Below are 25,000 nucleotides of genomic sequence, written 5' to 3'. Positions count from 1 at the left end.
TTAACATAGGTACAGCACATCGCCTTATTGTAAGGGCACTTTCAAAAGAGTTCACATTAACAAAGGAAACAGAGAACTAATAGTACAGATAGCACTACAAGTTGTGCCATGGAGGCACATCTTCAAGAAATAATTGACAAAAACATGTTACGAATGACAGTCATCCATGATTCACCAAACAATATTTTGAACGAGGAATAAAAATATTTTAAATGCGTTTTCCATTTCAGTCTCCTTCATCTCCACTAACTGATTCAGAGGGGTTGGGTTAAATGCAGAACACACAATTCAGTTGGATACATTCAGTTGGACAACTGACTAGGTGTCCCCCTTTCCCCTTCCCTTACTGAAGTGAATTGTTCGCTTCATTTTTTTAATTAAAAATGCAAAATTAACCACTGTACATGTGAAGGCCAAATTACAGAGGACAAACTTTTTGATGTATTTAAAGCCTTTAAGTCCAGAAACAGTTAAGGTATATATAATCTTTTTTTATAAACGCAGTCCGTGGTAAATATAAGGATACAGCCCACCTAGAAAACTGGAGGCCCCTTACGCTACAGTGATGTGGTGCAAAAATGTTGAGCAAAATGCAGAACGCATAAAATTAAAAAGGTACTGTCAGATATTATTCATCCTGATCCATCAGCTTTTTTTATATATTTTTTTTTACATAAATTGGAGGTAATATCAGAAAAGTACTGGAAACAATAGAACACTATACAAATTTGGGAAACTGGGCCAGGTATTCATAGCTGATTTTGAAAAGGCCCTTGATAAAGAACGACTAGAATTTGTATATAAATGCCTGGACTATTTCCATTTTGGAGAATCTCTTATACAATGGGTTAAAGTTATGTATAGTAACCCTAGGTGTAAAAGAGTAAATAATGGCTACTCCTCAGAAAGCACACTATACAGTTGAAGTCAGAAGTTTACATACACTTAGGTTGGAGTCATTAAAACTTGTTTTTCAACCACTCCACAAATGTCTTGTTAACAAACTATAGTTTTGGCAATTCGGTTAGGACATCTACTTTGTGCATGACACAAGTAATTTTTCCAACAATTGTTTACAGATTGATTATTTCACTTTTTCACAATTATTTCACTGTATCACAATTCCAGTGGGTCAGACGTTTACATACACTAAGTTGACTGTGCCTTAAACAGCTTGGAAAATTCCAGAAAATGACATCATGGTTTTAGAAGCTTCTGATAGGCTAATTGACATAATTTGAGTCAATCGGAGGTGGACCTGTGGATGTATTTCAAGGCCTACCTTCAAACGCAGTGCCTCTTTGCTTGACATCATGGGAAAAACAAAATAAATCAGCCAAGACCTCATGAAAACAATTGTAGACCTCCACAAGTCTGGTTCATCCTTGGGAGCAATTTCTAAACGCCTGAAGGTACCACGTTCATCTGTACAAACAAGAATACGCAAGTATAAACACCATGGGACCACGCAGAAGTCATACCGCTCAGGAAGGAGACGCGTTCTGTCTCTTAGAGATGAACGGGCTTTGGTGCGAAAAGTGCAAATCAATCCCAGAACAACAGCAAAGGACCTTGTGAAGATGCTGGAGGAAACTGATACAAAAGTATGTATATCCACAGTAAAACAAGTCCTATATCGACATAACCTGAAAGGCCACTCAGCAAGGAAGAAGCCACTTCTCCAAAACCGCCATAAAAAAGCCAGACAATGGTTTGCAACTGCACATGGGGACAAAGATCGTACTTTTTGGAGAAATGTCCTCTGGTCTGATGATACAAAAATAGAACTCTTTGGTCATAATGACCATCGTTATGTTTGGAGGAAAAAGGGGGAGGCTTGCAAGCCAAAGAACACCATCCCAACCTTGAAGCACAGGGGTGGCAGCATCATGTTGTAGGGTGCTTTGCTGCAGGAGGGACTGGTGCACTTCACAAAATAGATGGCATCATGAGGCAGGGAAATGATGTGGATATATTGAAGCAACATCTCAAGACATCAGCCAGGAAGTTAAAGCTTGGTCGCAAATGGGTCTTCCAAATGGACAATGACCCGAAGCATACTTCCAAAGTTGTGGAAAAATGGCTTAAGGACAACAAAGTCAAGGTATTTGAGTGGCCATCACAAAGCCCTGACCTCAATCTTATAGAAAATTTGTGGGCAGAACTGAAAAAGCGTGTGCGAGCAAGGAGAACTACAAACCTGACTCAGTTACACCTGCTCTGTCAGGAGGAATGGGCCAAAATTCACCCAACTTATTGTGGGAAGCTTGTGGAAGGCTGCCTGAAAAGTTTGACCAAAGTTAAACAATTTAAAGGCAACGCTACCAAATACTAATTGAGTGTATGTAAACTTCTGACCCACTGGGAATGTGATGAAAGAAATAAAAGCTGAAATAAATCACTCTCTACTATTATTCTGACATTTCATATTCTTAAAATAAAGTGGTGATCCTAACTGACCTAAGACAGGACATTTTTACTAGTATTAAATGTCAGGAATTGTGAAAAACGGAGTTTAAATGTATTTGGCTAAGGTGTATGTAAACTTCCGACTTCAACTGTATTTACAAAAGTATGTGGACACCCTTTCAAATTAGTGTATTTGGCTATTTCATCCATACCCGTTGCTGATTGTATAAAATCGAGCACACAGACATACAACTCCATAGACAAACATTGTCAGTAGAAATTCCCTACTAAAGAGCTCAGTGACCTTCAACGTGGCACCGTCACAGGATGCCACCTTTCCAACAAGTTAGTTCATCAAATTTCTGCCCTGCTAGAGCTGCCCCGGTCAACTGTAAATGCTGTTATTGTAAGTGGAAACGTCTAGGAGCAACAACGGCTCAGCCGCGAAGTGGTAAGCCAGACAAGCTCACAGAACGGGACCGCCGATTGCTGAAGTGCGTAGCGCGTAAAAATCGCCTGTCCTCAGTTGCAACATTCACTACCGAGTAACAAACTGCCTATTGCAGCAACGTCAGCACAATAACTGTTAGTAGGGAGCTTCACGAAATGGGTTTCCATGGCTGAGCAGCCACACACAAGCATAAGATCAACATGCGCAATACCAAACGTCGTCTGGAGTGGTGTAAAGCTCGCCGCCATTGGACTCTGGAGCAGTGGAAACGAGTTCTCTGTAGTGACTTCATCATCTGGCAGTCCAACAGACCAATCTGGGAGAACGCTACCTGCCCCAATGTATAGTGACAACTGTAAAGTTTGGTGGAGGAGGGAAAGTGGTCTCGTACTTTTTTCATAGTTTAGGCCCTTTAGTTCCAGTGAAGGGAAATCTAAACACTACCGCATACAATGCCATTCTAGACATTTATCTGCTTCTAACTTTGTGGCAACAGTTTGGGGAAGGCCCTTTCCTGTTTCATCATGACAATACCCACCTGCAAAAAGTGAGGTCCATACAGAAATGGTTTGTCGAAATCGGTGTGGAAGAACTTGACTGGCCTGCACAGAGCCCTGACCTCAACCCCATCAAACACTTATGGGATGAATTGGAACGCCGACTCCGAGCCAGGCCTAATCGCCCAACATCACTGCCCGACCTCACTAATTATTTTGTGTCTGAATGGAAGCAAGTCCCCACAGAAATGTTCCAACATCTAGTGGAAAGCCTTCCCATAAGAGTAGAGGCTGTTATAGCAGCAAAGGGGGGACCAACTCCATATGTGACTTGTATCAGGAAACTAGGCATTTATCACATGTCACTATTTCACAAGAGAGGCATTTGAAGGTAAACATATTTATTTTTTTATCAAAATGGGTTTTTGGGCAGAAATGCTTTCTGGAAGATGTGACCTTTCATGTGCCTTAATAACAAACTTGTATGCAATCTGTAAATAGAAATAGAATTGTTGTATTATGAGCCTAGTTTGTTTAGCCACGGAAAAGGACAGAAACCTTTCTGCTAGCCATGGACTGGCTGAGATAATGGATGGGCTGGACATGCAGACAGATGAGTTCGGATTGGTCTGCCAAGTAGCATGCTTCTTCTGTCTGTGACATGAGTTGCTCAGAATGTGTAGATAATCCTTTCTAACGTGGCATTAAAAAATATTTATCACGAAGAACTGCAAAAGTGTTGCTAACGCGCTCCACTTTCTGGAGAACCAAGTTTTGAAATCAGTGGAATGCCCGGTGGAAGCAGAGTATGATAGCTAAGGAGGTGGAGAAAATTCTGCCGCTTGATTGCAAATATGCCGAGGGAGTCAAAAAGAAAACACACAGAAGGCTGTTGTATAAAACACCTGTCTCCGGATTACATCTTCAAACTAAGGGCAACCATGACATCTGTGACAGAGAGAGACAAGCGGTCATCCATGTATACCGTGTAAGAGAGTCTAGCTAGCTTCATTTTCAGATATGATCTATTTCTAATTTTGACAGAAAGTCGTCCTCATAGCAAGTTAACGTGTACTATCAGCTGGCTCGATAGCCAACATTACGCATATGATCTGTATAGTCATATTACTTGTATCTCAGAGCCATTTGCATTGCTAATTATAGCCTAATGTTAGCTAGCTAGCTTTAGCTACCTTCAGATTCATGCAGGCTAGTAATGTTATGAGTTGGGCTTATGGTTCATTGTTTAGCTAGCTAGCTACGTGTTAAAACAAAATACTTCACTATGCAAGCAACCATTTCACTATACCATTTACACCTTCTGTATCCTGTGCATGTGACAAACTTTGATTTTATTTAAAATCAAAATGTGTGTTTACCAGAGACGGTAATGTGAAGAACAGCACCAAAGTCAAATTATGATATAACGTTAGGCCAACGAGACAGTGTCCAAGTTCTATGATTCTAAGATTTGTAATTAACTCACCATTAACTTGTAAATAATGATCTTGTCATTAGCTTTTTTTCCTGTAATAATTAATACAAATTAGCTAAAGTTAAGATGTCGTCAGCTATGATATGGTCATTATGTGAACTGGCTAGCCAGCTAACATTAGCTAGCTAGCTAACAAGCTAGAAATGATCCAAAGCGTTGTTTAGAAAGTTGCTTTTAGTTGTCTGGTTTGCTAGATTGACATATACTAAATTCAAGTTTAAACAGATGGGTTTATTGGTGTTAAAATACACCAGTTATGCTATTTTGGACCACCAGGATGCTCATTTAATGCCACCTGTCGTGTTTCTGTTTATTCTTTTTCATAACGACAATGACAAGTTTGATGTCGGACGACAATATAATTTTCATGATGTCACCGCGACAACTGACTACAGACATTTCGACAGACGTTGTATAAATCAGCCTTTAGTCTTGAAATCGTTGGTTGTTTTGTATACTACCGTTCACACTCTGTTTAGCACATGGCCTCACATGTGAATCCTTAAAGAGATGGGCGGGGCTAAGGCTTAAGAGGGTGTGAACGATACTGAATGGGTGTAGACAAAGACGAGCTCTCCAGTAGGTGTACCAAAACATTCAAGGTCCACTTATTCAAAAATGAGTTTACAAGTGTATCAACTTTCAAAGCAGAATTACTTTCCCATTGCTCCTCTACTGTAGTGTATGGCAAACCATGTTCTACCTCTGAGTCTCTACTTTCATCCAATGTAAAAAACAGAATTTCAAACTTTGCTACACAAGACCGAATCAAGTCAGTCGGTCACATATTAATGCCCATGTTTTTGGAATGAGATGTTCGACGAGCAGGTGGTCATGTAGTGTATTAAACTGCCAAGAGGAGTAAAACAATGTTGTCCACTGTAGGTTAGAAATTATAGCCCCTTGATATTATTGTTGGATCTGATTTGAATTGCTAACATTTCGATGGCCATAAAAAAAATAGACATGCCTATAGTAGACAACCTTGTTTAACTGCTCTTGACAGTTGAATCATTTCTAAGACGAAGCCATTATTTATTATTTTACACCTGAGGTTACTATACATAACTTGTTGCATGATTAAACTGAAGTGTAATGGGCCTGGCAGTTTTTTAGATAGAGTGGATCTTTTTACTTACCACCTGGGTCCTGTTTCAGTAATAGTGAAATCAAACCTTCTTGCTGAGGACCTGATATTTACACATTTTTACAGGAGTGGTTAAAACATGCTAATAGTGGATGTTTGATTAGATAAAAAAAAAGGTTTCATATACCTCAACTGGTATGCTAGCTTAGAGCTCCCAAGTGGTGCAGCGGTCAAAGGCATTAGCAGTGCTAGAGACGTCACTACACATCCTGGTTCAATCCTGGGTTTTATCACAACTGGCCATGATCGGGAGTCTCGTAGGGCGGCGCGCAATTGGCCCATCATCGTCCGGGTTTGGCGGGGGTACGCTGTCATTGTAAATAAGAATGTGTTCTTAACTGGCTTGCCTAGTTAAATAAAAGTAAAATAAATGCCATCCAGACATGGATTTTCCCCTGGCCTAAAGGCCTTAAATGCACCAAGAAGTTCCTCCTCAGCATATTTGGCCCTCACACAAGTCTTTATGTACAGCTGTTCAATTTACACTATTATTAGGGGGGGGGGGGGGGGGGGGGGGGGGTCCTTAGAGTTAACATTAGTTAGTGGAAATGGAGGAGACTGAAAAGAGAACATATGCTTAAAGTATTTTGCTTCCTTTTTCAAAATATCATTTGGTGAATCATGAATGACTCAGTCATTTGTAACATGTTTCTGTAAATTATTTTTGGTAGCATTTCTATGTTGAAGATTCAAAAAGAATTTGGTGCATTTTTTGCTTTATTTTTATACTATATTATACTTTATCCTTCCCAATTAAGTTACTTACTTCCATTTCTTTTAGTTTTTCCTTTAGTTCTAATGTGACCATGATATCTGTAATTTCCCTAAGTGCATGAAGGTAATATTGTGTAGTATGATTTCCTTTACGACCCATTGGGGAACTTAAACTATTAAAATTTCCCACCATAATAATACAGTAATTTGTTGCTCGTAAGCTCGATAGATTAGTATATATATGTATATATATATATATATGTATATGTTTGAAGAAGTGGGAATCATCATTATTTGGACCATTTTACACGAATTAACCAAATCTGTTTATCGTCCAATAGTATATTTACAAGGATCCACCTTCCTTGCGGATCTGTATGGACAGTTTGCACATTTGGATCAAAATTGTTATTAATTAATATCATCACCCCTTTTGAGTTGCTTGCCCATAACAGAAATATATTTCTGCCTCTCAGTTCTTTTTCCACACAACCTCATCTGTAATTGTAGAGTGAGTTTCCTGTAAACAATAGATATCATATTCCTTCTCTTTTAGCCAGGTGAAGAATGATCCTGTCACGACTTCAACCGAGGCAGGCTCTCCTTCCTGTTCGGGTGGCGCTCGGCGGTCGTCGTCACCAGCCTACTAGCTGCCACTGACTCTTTTTCCTCCCCCCTCCTTATGTGTTTATTTGTATCACCTGTGTTTAGGTAAATTGGTAATTAGTGTGGCTTTATTAGTCAGCCAGCCTGTACTTTTCTTTGTGCGGGATTGTTCGTTTGTAGCTTTGGATTTAGGGAGTGGTGTATGTATTGTGGACTGGGTTTGTCTCCCGTGTTTTTGGACAGTTGTTTATGACACCCAGTAAGTCCGTGTTGGACATTTTGGTTTGCCGGTTGGGCATTAAAGAATCACTGTATTGAAGCTCTGCTGTTCCTGCGTCTGATTTCACACCCCCCGACACCCAGGTCGTTACAGATCCTCTTTTTTAAATAATTTGCTCAGCCATTAAAATTATAAGTAGCTATACTTATTTCACCACTTACCATAATGAGATACAAATTTAAATTATACTTATCATAATATATGCCTGTAAACTTACTCCGCAGATTTTGCTGCTGTCACGCCCTGACCTTAGAGATCCTTTATTCTCTATTTTGGTTAGGTCGGGGTGTGACTAGGGTGGGCATTCTAGTTTCTTTATTTCTAGGTTGGCTTGGTATGGTTCCCAATCAGAGGCAGCTGTCTATCGTTGTCTCTGATTGGGGATCATATAGAGGCAGCCTTTTCCCACCTGTTTGTTGTGGGATCTTGTTTGTGTTTAGTTGCCTTGAGCACTGCACAGCTTCACATTTGTTTTGTTCTTTATTGTTTTTTGCCGGTTCACGTAATAAAGATGATGAACCCAAACCACACTGCATTTTGGTCCGATTCTTACAACAACGTTCGTGACAGCTGCGAAGACACAGAATCATTAGATCACTTCTTTTGGTACTGCCCATATGTAGCTTGTTTATGGTCACAGGTTCAGGAATGGCTGAAAAATCACAACATTTAACCGAAACAAACTCTGCAAATAACACTGCTGGGTCGTTTTGAAAAGCCATAGTCAATCGATCAATTGTATAATAATAATACTCTTAGCAAAAATGTAATTTAGTATCTGTAGACAGAATGAGAATACCATGAAGTTCAGAACTTCTGTGAAACACACCAGTACAGTTGAAAAATAGACATCAAAACCATGAAGGGTGGGACTAAAGGAAAAAAAAGAACTAAGATAAAAATGTACCGGGCCTTTAAAATGTAGATTTATAAGTTGGAAGTAGAAGTCTAAGTATTGTTGTCCATTAGTTTATTCAAATTAGGGGTGGGTTATGGGAACAATAAAAAGGAAAATATATGAATAATATGAAATGGGAATGAATTGAATATGATGCAAACAATGGCATTGATAGAACCCACAATCTATCTGCAATATTAAAGCTGATCTACCCTCTAAACTATATATACAGTTGAAGTCGGAAGTTTACATACACTTAGGTTGGAGTCCTCCACATGTTGTAGACTTTCACAAGTCTAGTTCATCCTTGGGAGAAATTTCCAAATGCCTGAAGGTACCACGTTCATCTGTACAAACTATAGTACGCAAGTATAAACACCATGGGACCACACAGCCGTCATACCGCTCAGGAAGGAGACGCGGTCTGTCTCTTAGAGATGAATGTACTTTGGTGCAAAAAATGCAAATCAATCCCAGAACAACAGCAAAGGACCTTGTGAAGATGCTGGAGGAAACAGGTACAAAAGTATCTATATCCACAATAAAACGAGTCCTATATCGACATAACCTGAAAGGCCACTCAGCAAGGAAGAAGCCACTGCTCCAAAACCGCCATAAAAAGCCAGACTATGGTTTGCAACTGCACATGGGGACAAAGATTGCACTTTTTAGAGAAATGTCCTCTGGTCTGATGAAACAAAAATAGAACTGTTTGGCCATAATGACCATCATTATTATTGGAGGAAAAAGGGGGAGGCTTGCAAGCCGAAGAACACCATCCCAACCGTGAAGCACGGGGTGGCAGCATCATGTTGTGGGGGTGCTTTGTTGAAGGAGGGACTGGTGCACTTCACAAAATAGATGGCATCATGAGGCTGGAAAATGATGTGGATATATTGAAGCAACATCTCAAGACATCAGTCAGGAAGTTAAAGCTTGGTCGCAAATGGGTCTTCCAAATGGACAATGACCCGAAGCATACTTCCAAAGTTGTGGAAAAATGGCTTAAGAACAACAAAGTCAAGGTATTGGAGTGGCCATCACAAAGCCCTGACTTCAATCCTATCGAAAATGTGTGGGCAGAACTGAAAAAGCTTGTGCGAGCAAGGTGGCATACAAACCTGACTCAGTTATACCAGCTCTGTTAGGAGGAATGGGGCAAAATTCACCCAACTTATTGTGGGAAGCTTGTGGAAGGCTACCCGAAGCATTTGACCCAAATTAAACAATTTAAAGGCAATGCTACCAAATGCTAATTGAGTGTATGTAAACTTCCGACTTCAACTGTATAAAGAAATGATACAAATAACAACACACGAGCTCGGCACACACACACACACACGTCTCACATCAATAACTGCACACATACACACACACTCAGCAATAACAGTGGTGTTTGGTCTGTGCAGGGCTGTGTCTGAGGGGGTTTGGGTGTTTTTCATGTTTCCTCCCTGCAGGAACAATGGACAGACGCCACTCTATTTAACAGGAACAGAAAAGAACAGAACACACCACTAATCACCGCTTTTACCACGGTATCACCCGCTCCCCTGCCAACATAGACCGAGGGGGTGTAGGGCTTATGGTGTGTGTGTGTGTGTGCGTGTGTGTGTGTGTGTGTACAGTGTTTTCCATAAGCGCCGGCTGTTGGCCTAAACAGCCGATAACAGACTCATTGTCAGCCGGCTACTTTTTCCACTTCATAAATTAACTAGGCTCCTTGTCATTTAAGTTTCAATTCGCTAGTCAGAAAAGTCTGTATAAGCATCTTCTGAATATGCATCTTAGTGATCTATTGATAGGACAGGCGCCTGTCAGTCACAAAGCAAGTGATGCTGGTTTGTCAGTCTGCTGTCTGTCCCGCCTCTTGGTACCGCTGTTATTTTTGCGTTGTGGTTTTCTGCAGTCAAATGTATCTTCATCGAGGGAGAGAGAGCATGAGTCTCCTGTGAGTGAATTTACAGGTCCCATGTAATGTACATCACCAGTCAAAAGTTTGGACACACCTACTCATTCAAGTTTTTTTTTTTTTTACTATTTTCAACAATCTAGAATAATAGTGAAGACATAAAAACTATGAAATAACACATTTGCAATCATATAGTAACCAAAAAAGTGTTAAACAAATCAAAATATATTTTAGATTCTTCAAAATAGCCATCCTTTGCCTTGATGACAGCTTTGCACACTCTTGCACACGCCAGGCATATATATATACAAACAAAAGGTCTCAAGTTGTTTTATTTAACCAAAGTCCCGCCTTAGTGATGTCACTGACTATGTCATTACCTTTTTACTCCTGAGACCAAAACCCTATATAAACAATGGCTTTTAGTGTTATCTTAAACTTAGCAGTAAACGTCCACTCCCCAAAGCTGATTTATTGTGGAATGTCTAACTAGTCTCTTATCTCCCACACTCCCCTGCAGAGTTCTGTTTCAGTCACACATTTTATGAGAGAAAGAGAGAGAGAGAGAGAGAGAGAGAGAGAGAGAGAGAGAGAGAGAGAGAGAGAGAGAGAGAGAGAGAGAGAGAGAGAGAGAGAGAGAGAGAGAGAGAGAGAGAGAGAGAGAGAGAGAGAGAGAGAGAGAGAGAGAAGGAGAGGGAGACAGAAAGTGAGAGAGAGGGAGATGGAGACAGAAAGTGAGAGAGAGGGAGATGGAGACAGAAAGTGAGAGAGAGGGAGATGGAGACAGAAAGTGAGAGAGAGGGAGATGGAGACACACAGAGAGACAGCGAGAGAGAGGGAAATGAAGACACAGACAGAGAGAAAGAGAAGTGGGAAATGAAGACACAGACAGAGAGAAACTGTGGAACAATTCTAAAACTATATACTGAATAAATATATTGTTCATCTATACTCTAAGACCCTATACATGTAAGGACTTCTATTAATATAAAATAAGCATAATGAATTATTCTAATACATCAAACATCTGTACAGCCCCGAATCCTGACACTTTCTATCGCTTGTTTTAAAAATAAAACTATTTTGGATATGATTTCCTTTTCAAATAACTGAAAGTGAGAGGTTGTAATCTGAAAAAGGACATTCTTGAACAAGGGGTGATTTTTACTAATCTGCTAGAGAACCAGTTCAGATGTAAGTATAACTTTGTATGACTGAGGCCTTTAATGAGACAGAAGCCTTTAATGCTTTAATATTTAATCATTTCTGCCCTCCGAATTCATATTCATTATATAAATAGGCCAGTTTAATTTTGTCTGGCTTACAAATAAATTGTTTTACTTACCTCAAGTGTCCACAGCAGCAGAGCAAATACAATTCATAGTTTGAAGAACAAACATCACTGTGCCAATTCATATCTTGCAGTAAAACTATAAATATGACTTTTATCTAAAGAGAAGACAGGTTTAATGTTAAAAAAAAGGTTATCTTACGTAGAATATTGTCCTGATCACATAGGCCTACACAACTGAATTTGTTATATTTTTCAGTCATTTTAATGTATTTTTACCCCCTTTTCCTCCCCAATATCGTGATTACAATCTTGTCTCATTGCTGCAACCCCCCCGGCGAAAGTCAAGCCACGCGTCCTCCGAAACGCTTCTTAACACCCGCTCGCTTAACCCGCAAGGCAGCTGCGCCAATGTGTCAGAGGAAACACCCACCACAAGGAGTCGCTGGAGCGCGATGAGCCAAGTTGTGTGCCGCCTTAAGGGACCCCCGGTCACGTCCGGTTGTGACACAAGGACCCCCGGACACGTCCGGTAGTGACGCTTCAACACTGCGATGCAGTGCCTTAGACCGCTGCGCCACTCGGGAGTTTAATGTCTTTCTACTCAATACCACTTACTTGACCAAACCGGGAGGTAAAGTCGTTAAAGTATTTAATTATTTAGCTGTGAATCAAGGCATTAGAACGTACCAAAGGCCACCAAAATAGAGCTCGTTCTGCCATTCCCCCCCCCCCCCCTCGTTCTGTTACTTGCCATTGGCAATGCTGAAAGAATGTTTGAAGCTGGTTTTCTATACAAAGATGTGTACGAATCCTTTATATTCCACTATTATGACTGCTGCATACGGCAATCTGATTCATCTGTCTTCAAAAGGTGCTCCAGTCGGTACATTCTCATTCAACTTAACCACCCAGAGCTCTCTCTTTCTCTCCCTGTCTCTCCCTGCCTCTCATCCTCCACCTTCTCTCAGATGCTAAGATGAACGAGTGTAGCTTCGTTTAGCTGCAATGAAGGCTATAGAGGAAATCCTGAAAAGTGAATACAAAAGAAATTGAAAGGAGAGAGAGAGTTAAGAGAAAAGCATAGGCGATTGAGAGGTGATGTTGAATAGACACTGGGGTAGGGAGAGGAGCAGATATTGATATGGGGAGAGAGAAGATGGTAGAGAAAAATGAGATTAAGAGAAAGAGAGACAGAAGAAAAGAAGTCGAGAGAAAAAGAGAGACACACATGTACGCTATAGTGAGTGGTTATCACTCAGATTCTGTCTGATTCTTCAGAAACCTGCCTGCCGGTATGCAACATAACCACTACTGTTGCACCTTCCAGGTCAATCTCTCCCCCTCCCTCCCTACTCCCTCCACCCCTCGCTCCCTGTTTCTTCCCCTCCCTCCTTCCCTCTTTCACAAGAAAAAATGTCTGATGCTCCCTTCTTCTACTATCCCCACTACTTGCAATATAATCTCTGAACTTGCCTTTCTCCCTTTCTTTATCTCTTCTCCTTCCCTCTCCGCTCTCTCCTTTTTGTTTTCTCTTCTCCTTCCCCCTCCGCTCTCTCCTTTCTGTTTTCTCTGCGGTGCTCTGTCCATCTCTAGTCCTCATTTCCCTCCTTGTCTCTCAAGTGCTGTCTTTGATCTCCTGCGATCCTGCAATCTGAAGTCAAGCACACACACACACACACACACACACACACACACACACACACACACACACACACACACACACACACACACACACACACACACACACACACACACACACACACACACACACACACACACACACACACACACACACACAAACACACACACACACAAACACATGGCACTGCAGAGATGGATAGCTGCCGTCTAATGGCCTCCTGACCAATTCTGCTATTGTGTGTGTTTTTATTTACGCTGATCTCAACTTTTTTTGTGCATAATACTTCCGCCATCATTTCCTATGTCCCGAAAACACCTTCTGGACATTAGAACAGCGAACCTTGCTTTGAATGAAGATTTCTACTTCAACGAGTCGGATGGATGTACTGTGGATGTACTGCTCATCCTGGACCAGGTCCTACACCCGGGTCACTGGAAAGAGGGAGATACAGCTCCCGGACGAGACCAAATCGACCAATAGAACTAAACCGCCTCTAGCCTCTGTTCTATTGGCGAATAAAATCACTGGAGAACAAACTGGACAAGCTCCGAGACTATCCTATCAACGGGACCTGAAGAACTGGAATACCCTATATTTCTCAGAGTCCTGGCCGAATAAGGACATGGATAATATACATCTAGCTATTTTTTCTATGCATCGTCAAGACCGAATGACAGCTTCAGGTAAGGTTAAGGGGAGAGGTGTGTGTCTCTTTGTTAACAACAGCTGGTGTGCAAACTCTAATGTTAAGGAATTCTCAAGGTTTTGCTCACCTGAGTTAGAATACCTCACGATAAACTGCAGGCCATACTACAGTATCTACCAAGAGAGTATTCATCTATATTTTTCGAAGCTGTTTATTTACCACCACAAACCGATGCTGGCACTAAGACCGCACTCAAAGAGCTGTATAGGGCCATAAGCAAACAAGAAAATGCACATCCAGAGGCGGCGCTCCTAGTGGCCAGTGATTTTAATGCAGGGAAACTGAAATCTGTTTTACCTCATTTCTACCAGCAGGTCACCTGTGCAACTAGAGGTGAAACAACTCTAGATCACTTTTACTCCACACACAGAGACTCGTACAAAGCTTAACTCTATTCTCCTGATTACTGCTTACAAGCAAAAACTCAAACAGGAAGTACCAGTGACGCGCTCAATACGGAAGTGGTCCGGTGAAGCAAATGCTAAGCTGCAGGACTGTTTCGCTAGCACAGACTGGAATATGTTCTGGGATTCATCCGGTAACATTGAGGAGTTTGCAACATCAATCACCAGCTTCATTTAAAGTGCATCGATGACGTCGTCCCCACAGTGACCGTACGTACATATCCCAACCAGAAGCCATAGATTACAGGCAACATCCGCACTGAAGTAAAGGCTAGAGCTACTGCTTTCAAGGAGTGGGACACCAATCTGGACGAGAAATCTCACTATGACCACCTACAATCAAAATATCAATACGGCAGGTCTTGCAAACTACTGGGGAAACCCAGCCGCGAATGGCCCAGCGCCGCAAGTCTACCAGACAAGTAAATTCCTTCTATACTCGCGTCGAGGCAAGCAACACTGAACCATGCATGAGAGCACCAGCTGTTCCGGATGACTGTGTGATCTTGCTCTCCATAGCTGATGTGAGTAAGACCTTTGGTATTTGGTATTTTATTAGGATCCCCATTAACTGTTGCAAAAGCAGCAGCTTCTCTTCCTGGGGTCCACACAACAGCCACAGTAGCCTACATATCAATACATACATACAAACTATCTAGGCAAATAGGGGAGAGGCGTTGTGCCGTGAAGTGTTGCTTTATCTGTTTTTTGAAACCAGGTTTGTTGTTTATTTAAGCAATATAAGATGGAATGTAGTTCCATGCAATAACAGCTCTATATAATACTGTACACTTTCTGGTGGCATTTCTGGTGGGGTAAGTGTGTGTGTCAGAGCTGTGTGTAAGTTGACAATGCAACAATTTGGGATTTTAAACACATTAATGTTTCTTATAAAAAAGAAGAAGTGATGCAGTCAGTCTCTCCTCAACTCTTAGCCAAGAGAGACTGGCATGCATAGTATTTATATCAGCCCTCTGATTACAATGAAGAGCAAGACGTGCAGCTCTGTTCTGGGCCAGCTGCAGCTTAACTAGTTATTTCCTTGCAGCACTCGACCACACAACTGGACAATAATCAAGTTAAGACTAGGGCCTGCAAAACTTGCTTTTTGGAGTGTGGTGTCAAAAAACAAATAACAGGTTAACATTCACAAGGAACACATGCCTGAAAATGCTGTTCATAACTACAGCTCAGCGTTCAACACCATAATGCCCTCAAAGCTCATCACTAAGCTTAGGACCCTGGGACTAAACACCTCCCTCTGCAACTGGATCCTGGACCTCCTGACGGGCCGCCCCAAGTGGTGAGGGTAGGCAACAACACATCTGCCACGCTGATCCTCAACACGGGGGCCCCCCAGGGGTGCGTGCTTAGCCCCTTCTGTATTACCTGTTTACCCACGACTGCGTGGCGGTGCATGACTCCAACACCATCATTACGTTTGCTGAGGACAGGACGGTGGTTGGCCTGATCACCAACCGTGATGAGACAGCCTATAGGGAGGAGGTTAGTGGCCTGGCAGTGTGGTGCCAGTGTAACCGATGTGAAATGGCTAGCTAGTTAGCGGTGGTGCACGCTAATAGCGTTTCAATCGGTGACGTCACTCGCTTTGAGACCTTGCAGTAGTGATTCCCCTTGCTTTTGTGGAGCGATGGGTAACGATGCTTCGTGGGTGACTGTTGTTGATGTGTGCAGAGGGTCCCTGGTTCGCGCCCGGGGCGAGGGGATGGACTAAAGTTATACTGTTACACCAGGACAACAACCTCTCCCTTAACTTGAAAAATTAACTGATCGTGGGCTACAGGAAGGAAACAGAGGGCTGAGCACACCCCCATCCACATCGACGGGTCTGTAGTGGAGCGGGTCGAGAGCTTCAAGTTCCTTGGTGTCCACATCTCTAAGGAATTATCATGATCCACACACCAACACAGTCGTTAAGAAGGTACAACAACTCCTGTTCCTCATCAGGAGGCTGAAAAGATTTGGCATGGGCCCTCAGATCCTCAAAATATCACGACTGAGAGAATCTTAACTGGCTGCATCACCGCTTGGTAAAGCAACTGCTTGGCATCTCACAGCAAGGCGCTACAGAGGGTAGTGAGTACGGACCAGTATATCACCGTGGCCAAGCTCCCTGCCATCCAGGACCTCTATTCCAGGCGGTGTCAGAGGAAGGCCCTAAAAATTGTCAAAGACTCCAGCCATCCAAGTCATACTGTTCTCTCTGCTACCACACGGCAAGCGGTACCGATGCACCAGGTCTGGAACCAACAGGAGCCTGAACAGCTTCTACCCCCCCCCCCCCCCCCAAGCCATAAGACGGCTAAATATTTAACCAAATAGTTAACCAAATAGATACCCGGACTATCTGCATTGACCCTTTTGGCACTAACAGTTTTGACTCATCACATAAACTGCTGCTACTGTTTATCATCTATCCTGTAGCCTGGTCACTTTATCCCCACCTCAATTACCTCGTACCCCTGGACATTCCCTCGGTACTGGTACCCGGTGTATATAGCCAAGTTATCGTTACTCATTGTGTATTTATTCCTTGTGTTATTATTTTCCTCTATGCATTGTTGGGAAGTAAACATTTCACTGTTCGTCAACACCCGTTGTTTACGAAGCATATGACAAAAAAAAACATTTGATATGATTTGACACACACGCCTTTTGGATAGATGTTTCGAGGTTCGCTCTTAGAAAACACGGATCAGCACCCACCCCTCCCTCCATCCCCCTATCCTAGCCTTTGGCAGAATGAAAAGACGGTGAGAGGGAATGGAGAGAAAATAGGGATGGAGGGAGAGGTAATTGATGGAGGTGTATCGACCCCCCTGTAAAACCCAGTTAACACCTGCCTGTGAAACCTGATTAGCTGTAAGTGTGTGTCTGTGTGTACTTCTAGTAAACCAGGATTAGCACCCTGCCGTCTCGCCTTTCGTATTTGAGTGTGTTTTATGTGTGTATCTGCATGTGAGTGCATTTGCAAGTGCGTGCATCTGTGTTTGTGTGTGTGTGTGTGTGTGTGTGTCTGTGTGTGTGTGTTTAGGACAGTCTCCACTGATTAGATCCCACGTGGTCAATAGTGAAAAGAGCACTCAACCTGATAGGAAATCACCCTCAATCAATACTAATATTTTTACAGACCTCAGAACTGTGTGTGTGTAGTAAAACGTGTGTGTGTGTCTGTATCCAGGGGAAGAATAGCTATTTAATCTAGTCACAGCAAATATAGGATAACCATTCATTGACAGACATTGTAAATCACTGGCCTGTCATCCCTCTCTGCTCTCCTCCCCATCTCCTCTCCTCCCTCTCTCTTTCTTTCCTCCCTCTGTACTGGAGAGCTGGAGCCTAATTCAGACTGTCTGCTCCTCTCCCTCTCCTTTCCCCCTCTTCTCTCGTACTCCCGTCACCTCTTCTCTTTGGTTCTCTTCTTTAATCTGACTCAATAACACAGCCTGCATATAAGACCGCTGGGCTCACACGTGGCCTTCGCTTAACGTCAGGTATGTTCCCTTAAGATTCTTATAAGGTGACAATCAAACGTCATATAAAATATCAAGTAAATCTTAGTGTTATCTTTGCTCCCAAGGCGATATACAAGAGTGGACTGAACTCTTAATGAAACTTATTATATGTCTGTTTCAATACAATGTGAGTGAAGTAGAGGTGGACAATTTCCTCTTTATAAGCAGCTCCAACTCCCACGGTGTGTGTGTGTGTGTGTGTGTGTGTGTGTGTGTGTGTGTGTGTGTGTGTGTGTGTGTGTGTGTGTGTGTGTGTGTGTGTGTGTGTGTGTGTGTGTGTGTGTGTGTGTGTGTGTGTGTGTGTGTGTGTGTGTGTGTGCATGTTCATGTGTGTGTGTGGTGTGTATTGCTCTTACCTGCCACTGACGACGAAGCAGGCAACCAGAAAGATCAGCAGTATGATGCCTCCAGCGATGGACACAGCCAGAATAGTAGACTGGTTTGGGTCTATGGCCAACATGTCTGAGACAGGGAATACATTATGAAGAGAAAGAGTTAATACAGGCTAAGAGGGTGTGTGCGTGTGCGTGTGCGTGTGTGTGTGCGTGCTTGCGTGCACATTAGGCCAGGTCTAAAGTCTCCATCTTTGGAAGGTATGTGCCTGAGTGAGTGTGTGTGTGTGTGTGTGTGTGTGCGTGCGAGAGAGAGAGAGACAGAGAGAGCTTGAAAGATAATGTACTCAGCAGGCTCTTTGACGATGAAAAGCTTTTTCCATTTCAATATTCCTCAACGAGGGCTGACTGTAAACGCATTCCAATTTTCCTGCACTGTCCAAATGGATATGTTAACATTGTACATAACAAGCTTGCTTTAAAAGTTTCTGTGAAACCACATTGATTTTTACGCTGCAGCAATCGGGCCATTACTCAAAACAAATGTTCCATTTATCAAGGTTAGCCAAGCACGAGCAGACGTGTGTGTGTGTGTGTGTGTGTGTGTGTGTGTGTGTGTGTGTGTGTGTGTGTGTGTGTGTGTGTGTGTGTGTGTGTGTGTGTGTGTGTGTGTGTGTGTGTGTGCGTGCGTGCGTGCGTGCGTGCGTGTGCATGGGCAGCGAGCCCTTTCAGGCAAATGAATGCCTCCAGGCAGCAATAGATGGCAATTTATCTCCTATTCCATTCCCTGGCATTGAACACACACACACACACACAGGTGCAAACACACACAGAAACAGACACACACACTAGGCTGCTTTAAAGGTTTCAGTGCACCACAGAGATTTACAGTGTAATCTATACAATTGATCACCTTATATAGAATTGATATGACTAACATTCACTCAGCTCCATCCGTGGTTTTCATTTCAATAGTCATGAAGTTGAACGATTGATCAGATTGATGATATTAAAATGATTGATCAAATCGACATGATTGATTTACATGATCGATATTAAATCAGTTGGCACAATAATAGTAATTGTGTAACTAACAATTATGCACAATAACTGTGAACAATATAGTTTACACAATAGGTTTCCTAGATTGGTTTCCTCTATTGTAATCGCTCCTCTTTCAGCCCAGCTGCCAAACTAACCCTGATTCATATGACCATCCTACCCATGCTAGATTATGGAGACATCATTTATAGATCGGCGGGTAAGGGTGCTCTCGACCGGCTTGATGTTCTTTACCATTCGGCCATCAGATTTGCCACCAATGCTCCTTATAAGACACATTACTGCACTCTATACTCTTCTGTAAACTGGTCATCTCTGTATACCCGTCGCAAGACCCACTGGTTGATGCTTTTCTACTGCAGCCCTCATCCTCCCCATACAACACCCATTCTGCCAGTCACATTCTGTTAAAGGTCCCCAAAGCAAACACATCCCTGGGTCGCTCCTCTTTTCAGTTCGCTGCAGCTAGCGACTGGAACGAGCTGCAACAAACACTCAAACTGGACAGTTTCATCTCCATCTCTTCATTCAAAGACTCAATCATGGACATTCTTACTGACAGTTGTGGCTGCTTCACGTGATGTATTATTGTCTCTATCTTCTTGCCCTTTGTGCTGTTGTCTGTGCCCAATAACATTTGTACCAGGTTGTGTTGCTACCATGCTGTATTGTCATGTGTTGCTGTCTTGCTGTGTTGTTGTCTTAGGTCTCTCTTTATGTAGTGTTGTCTCTCTTGTTGTAACGGCTTTCATATTCTTCCTCCTCGGACGAGGAGAGGCGAGACAGATCGGACCAATACGCAGAGTGGTTAGTGTTCACAATGATTTATTATAACGAAACTTGAACACTGAATTACAAAAACAAAGAAACGAAGTGCAGAAACCTATACAGTACCGTGTGGTGAAAACACAAACACGGAAACAAACACCCACAACACAGACGTGAAACCCAGGCTGCCTAAGTATGATTCTCAATCAGGGACAACGATTGACAGCTGCCTCTGATTGAGAATCATACCCGGCCGAACACAAACATCCCAACATAGAAAATCACACATAGACAAACCCACCCAACTCACGCCCTGACCAACTAAATAAATACAAGACAAAGGAAAACAGGTCAGGAACGTGACATAACCCCCCCCCCTTAAGGTGCGAACTCCGGGCGCACCACCATAAACTCTAGTGGAGGGTCTGGGTGGGCGTCTGTCCACGGTGGCGGCTCTGGCGCTGGTCGTGGTCCCCACCCCACCATAGTCAATCCCCGCTTCCGTGGCTTTTGTGTGATTTTCTATGTTGGGATGTTTGTGTTCGGCCGGGTATGATTCTCAATCAGAGGCAGCTGTCAATCGTTGTCCCTGATTGAGAATCATACTTAGGCAGCCTGGGTTTCACGTGTGTTTTGTGGGTGTTTGCTTCCGTGTTTGTATTCGTGCCACACGGGACTGTTGTCGGTTGTATTCATTTTGTTGCTTTGTTTCATGTTAGTGTTCAGTTACGAGTTAATAAATTATCATGAGCAATACCCACTCTGCGTGTTGGTCCGATCCATGCTCCTCCTTGCCTGAGGAGGAAAACGACTATGACGACCGTTACACTTGTTGTGATGTGTGTTTTGTCCTATATTTATATTGTATTTATTTTTTCATCCCACGCTTTTTGGTAGGCCGTCATTGTAAACACAAATTTTTTCTTAACTGACTTGCCTAGTTAAACAAAAGGTTAAATAAATTAAAAATTAAAAAAAATTGCAGTTTTCTATTTTTATATGAAAAGCGTTGGTAATTATTTCACGCGCAAAACAGCACAATCGGGAGGGAAAGCTTCAATTCCGAAAGTTCCAAGCGGTCAAAATCTTTCGTTTTTGAGAGAGGAGTGTGTCACCAAACCTGTGTTGTATTCATTATGATGCATTACGAGCACAAAACATTTCCCCACAAAAATTACAAATTAACAACCATGGTCCTTTGCAAGACAATTCATTGTTACCCCAAAATCCAGAATCATCACAGCCCTAGTGGAATTTTAGAGTCTCGTGAGCTGGAATATCACTTCCTTTCTCGCAATATGAGAATGAAAACGAGGAGAACAAAGAAGGAGTGAGACGGACCTGAAGGAGAGAAAGAGGACGGAGAGAGATAGGTAAAGACAAAGCAGAGGTAAGAGAAAAAGAGGCCCCGAGCGGTAAGTGGAGACAGAGCGAGAGGAAGAGACAGAGGGATCTTTAGCTACCTTCGTGGCTGGTCTCCAGTTCTATCTCTCCTCCGTAGTTGCCGTATCCCCCTTCCGTTCTAGCTCGGACACGGAACACATATGTAGTACCAGGTTTCAGACCATCTACGGTCATCACATTGGACCTGGTCTTTAGGACTGTGTAGTTCTGCTCTCTCTGGTTCTAATGTTGGAGAGAGAGAGAGAGAGAAAGACACATAGAGGGGGAGAAGGAGACACACAGAGAGAGAGAGAGAGAGAGAGAGAGAGAGAGAGAGAGAGAGAGAGAGAGAGAGAGAGAGAGAGAGAGAGAGAGAGAGAGAGAGAGAGAGAAGGAGAGGGAGACACAGAGAGAGAGAGAAGGAGAGGGAGACAGAAAGTGAGAGAGAGGGAGATGGAGACAGAAAGTGAGAGAGAGGGAGATGGAGACAGAAAGTGAGAGAGAGGGAGATGGAGACAGAAAGTGAGAGAGAGGGAGATGGAGACACACAGAGAGACAGCGAGAGAGAGGGAAATGAAGACACAGACAGAGAGAAAGAGAAGTGGGAAATGAAGACACAGACAGAGAGAAAGAGAGGGAGACAGAGAGAGGGAGAGGGAGACAGAGAGAGAGAGAGGGAGACAGAGAGAGGGAGAGGGAGACAGAGAGAGAGAGAGGGAGACAGAGAGAGGGAGAGGGAGACAGAGAGAGAGAGAGGGAGACAGAGAGAGGGAGAGGGAGACAGAGAGAGAGAGAGGGAGACAGAGAGAGGGAGAGGGAGACAGAGAGAGAGAGAGGGAGACAGAGAGAGGGAGAGGGAGACAGAGAGAGAGAGAGGGAGACAGAGAGAGGGAGAGGGAGACAGAGAGAGAGAGAGGGAGACAGAGAGAGGGAGAGGGAGACAGAGAGAGAGAGAGGGAGACAGAGAGAGGGAGAGGGAGACAGAGAGAGAGAGAGGGAGACAGAGAGAGGGAGAGGGAGACAGAGAGAGAGAGAGGGAGACAGAGAGAGGGAGAGGGAGACAGAGAGAGAGAGAGGGAGACAGAGAGAGGGAGAGGGAGACAGAGAGAGAGAGAGTGAGAGAGAGAGGGAGAGAGAGGGAAAGAGAGAAACATGCATGTAAATAAAGTGTGTGGGTGTGTGTGCGTGCGCATGTGTGTCAGTGATCAGACTCCCTGCAGTGCCTCTGATACCTTCTCTAATGAGAGACGCTCCACTACACGGATTAGCACTGTTACTGTGGAATATTACCCTTGATCCCTGCCAATAACACACACATGCTGTACACACATGCGCAAACACATTCACACACACACACACACACACACCTCCGGCTCCTCTCCTGTCTTCTCTCATACTCGTCACACTCCTGTTGTCATCTGTATTCAACGCCTTGTGTCTTTCACAAGGTTTTTTCAGAGGCTGTTGGGCGTTAGTGTGCTTGGTTAGAGCGCTAGCTAGGATGCGTGTGAGGGAGAGGAAGGTTGTGTGTTTGCTGTGTTTACTACTGTTATGATAAACAATTTATTGAAGCCTTGAGGGTGATTCAACACCACCACACAGTACATCAACAAACACACACACACACACAGACACACAAATGAACAAGCAAACAAATAATACTGTAATGCTAACATTGGAGAGATGAGCAGTAGGAGCTTCTCTCTGCTTGAGCCACAGCAGCAGGGGTGTCAAGCTACAGTCTTAGCTGCCCTTGATTTAGCTCACCAGGTGCACCGTAGACATCCACTTCCCTTTCGGAGCCGTTCCATTGGTCCTAGGGTGCTAACTCTGCCTGGCCGATGTGCCGGGCGAGCTAAACCAAGCGCACTCCCGTGCTCATCAGATACATTTCCAGGTCTAAGACAAGACATTAGGAGGAGGAGAAGAGAGGGAAGAGAGGACAAGAGAAGAGAGAGAGAAAGTGAGGTGTGACTGACCTTCTCATAGTAAATGACTTCATACTCCACTATGGCTCCGTTGGGTCTGTCGGGGCCCTGCCACGCCAGAGTGATACTGTCCTTACTCCTCCTCTCCTTCAGGACCACACTCACTACAGGGGGAGGGAAATAGATGGAGGAAGGGGGGTGGAGTGGAGAGAGAAAGAAGGAGTGGGGGAGAAAGAGAGCGACAGCGGCGAGAGAGAGCACGGGAGAGAGAGAGAGAGAGAGAGAGAGAGGGAGAGAGAGAGAGAGAGAGAGAGAGAGGGAGAGGGAGAGGGAGAGGGAACAGAGAGATAGAGATAGAAGGAGAGATAGAAGGAGAGATAGAAGGAGAGATAGATTGATTACCACTGTGCTATAATGAGAGTTCTCTGCAGTGTGTAGAACTCAGCTATATGTACATGTGTGAATTGAATGACTGTGTGTGTGTGTGTGTGTGTGTGTGTGAGTGTGAGTGTGAGTGTGTGTGTGAGTGTGAGTGTGAGTGTGAGTGTGAGTGTGAGTGTGAGTGTGTGTGTGAGTGTGAGTGTGAGTGTGAGTGTGAGTGTGAGTGTGTGTGTGTGTGTGTGTGTGTGTGTGTGTGTGTGTGTGTGTGTGTGTGTGTGTGTGTGTGTGTGCGTGCGTGTGTGTGTGTGTGTGTCAGAGGGAGTGTCAGAGTGCTCGGGGGGCACAGGTAGAAGTGTGTGTGGGTGACATGTTGAGAGGAGCAGGGTGTGTGACAGCGCGGGAGACACGTAGGACTGTTAACAAGGTTAACGACCTCTCTCCTCGGCCCTCTCTGACACATCCCCTACACGGACCCCATTACTCACCATCCCACTCCACGGCCCCCTCAACCTGTCCTACACACACACACTCCATGTACCGCGTGTGTCCAGATCCAATCAGCACTTGTGAGTGTGTCCTAATTGAGAGTGTTCAGCAGATGCAAAGGCCTGGGTGAAGGGTTTGGGGCACAGTGAAGAGAGTGTGTGTCCTTTGAAATCTGATTAGGTCTAGGCAAATCCGATCTCTCATATTACGCGTGTGTGTGTGTGTGTGTGTGTGTGTGTGTGTGTGTGTGTGTGTGTGTGTGTGTGTGTGTGTGTGTGTGTGTGTGTGTGTGTGTGTGTGTGTGTGTGTGTGTGTGTGTGTGTGTGTGTGTGTGTGTGTTAGACATCAGTCCAGTCAACATTACTGAGCGACATTGACTGCCTATACACTGAAACGGTAGTGTGTGTGTCCGTGTGTTTGTCCGTGTGTGTTCCTACCTGTCTGGCTGGTGGTGACATTAACTATCACAGCTCCCCTGGGTGTAGGACTCAGATCAGACACTCCATTCAGGCTCTCTATGGTGAAGCTGTAGTTGCTGTGTGGCTGCAGGTCAGTGACCATCACCAAAGCCACAGAGAGACCAAACTGCCTCGGCACAAAATGGACTCCGCTGCCGCAGGGCGCACACTTCATGTCGTCCCCGGAGCACTTCCTGCAGCGGAGGCTGTAGGT

At 43.7% G+C, this 25,000-nt stretch overlaps 1 protein-coding gene across 2 annotated transcripts in view; it reads right to left on the bottom strand.

The window, feature by feature from the left end:
* Positions 1–25,000, bottom strand: part of LOC129824292 (ephrin type-A receptor 3-like) — a 124,924-nt gene that overhangs the window by 48,563 nt on the left and 51,361 nt on the right. For both annotated transcript variants that reach the window (XM_055883834.1, XM_055883835.1), the window contains exons 7-10: positions 24,766–25,000; positions 23,513–23,625; positions 21,614–21,776; positions 18,345–18,450 (exon numbers count right to left, since the gene is read on the bottom strand). The exon at positions 24,766–25,000 is cut by the window's right edge and continues 101 nt beyond it. In XM_055883834.1, the coding sequence (XP_055739809.1) occupies positions 18,345–18,450; positions 21,614–21,776; positions 23,513–23,625; positions 24,766–25,000 (617 nt within the window). The remainder of the gene's footprint in view (positions 1–18,344; positions 18,451–21,613; positions 21,777–23,512; positions 23,626–24,765) is intronic.

This window comes from Salvelinus fontinalis, chromosome 26, assembly GCF_029448725.1.
Source record: "Salvelinus fontinalis isolate EN_2023a chromosome 26, ASM2944872v1, whole genome shotgun sequence".
NCBI classification, from domain to species: Eukaryota; Metazoa; Chordata; class Actinopteri; order Salmoniformes; family Salmonidae; genus Salvelinus; species Salvelinus fontinalis.
The sequence above is the reverse complement of the archived record's forward strand: the minus strand, read 5'-3'. Positions and strand labels throughout refer to the sequence as shown.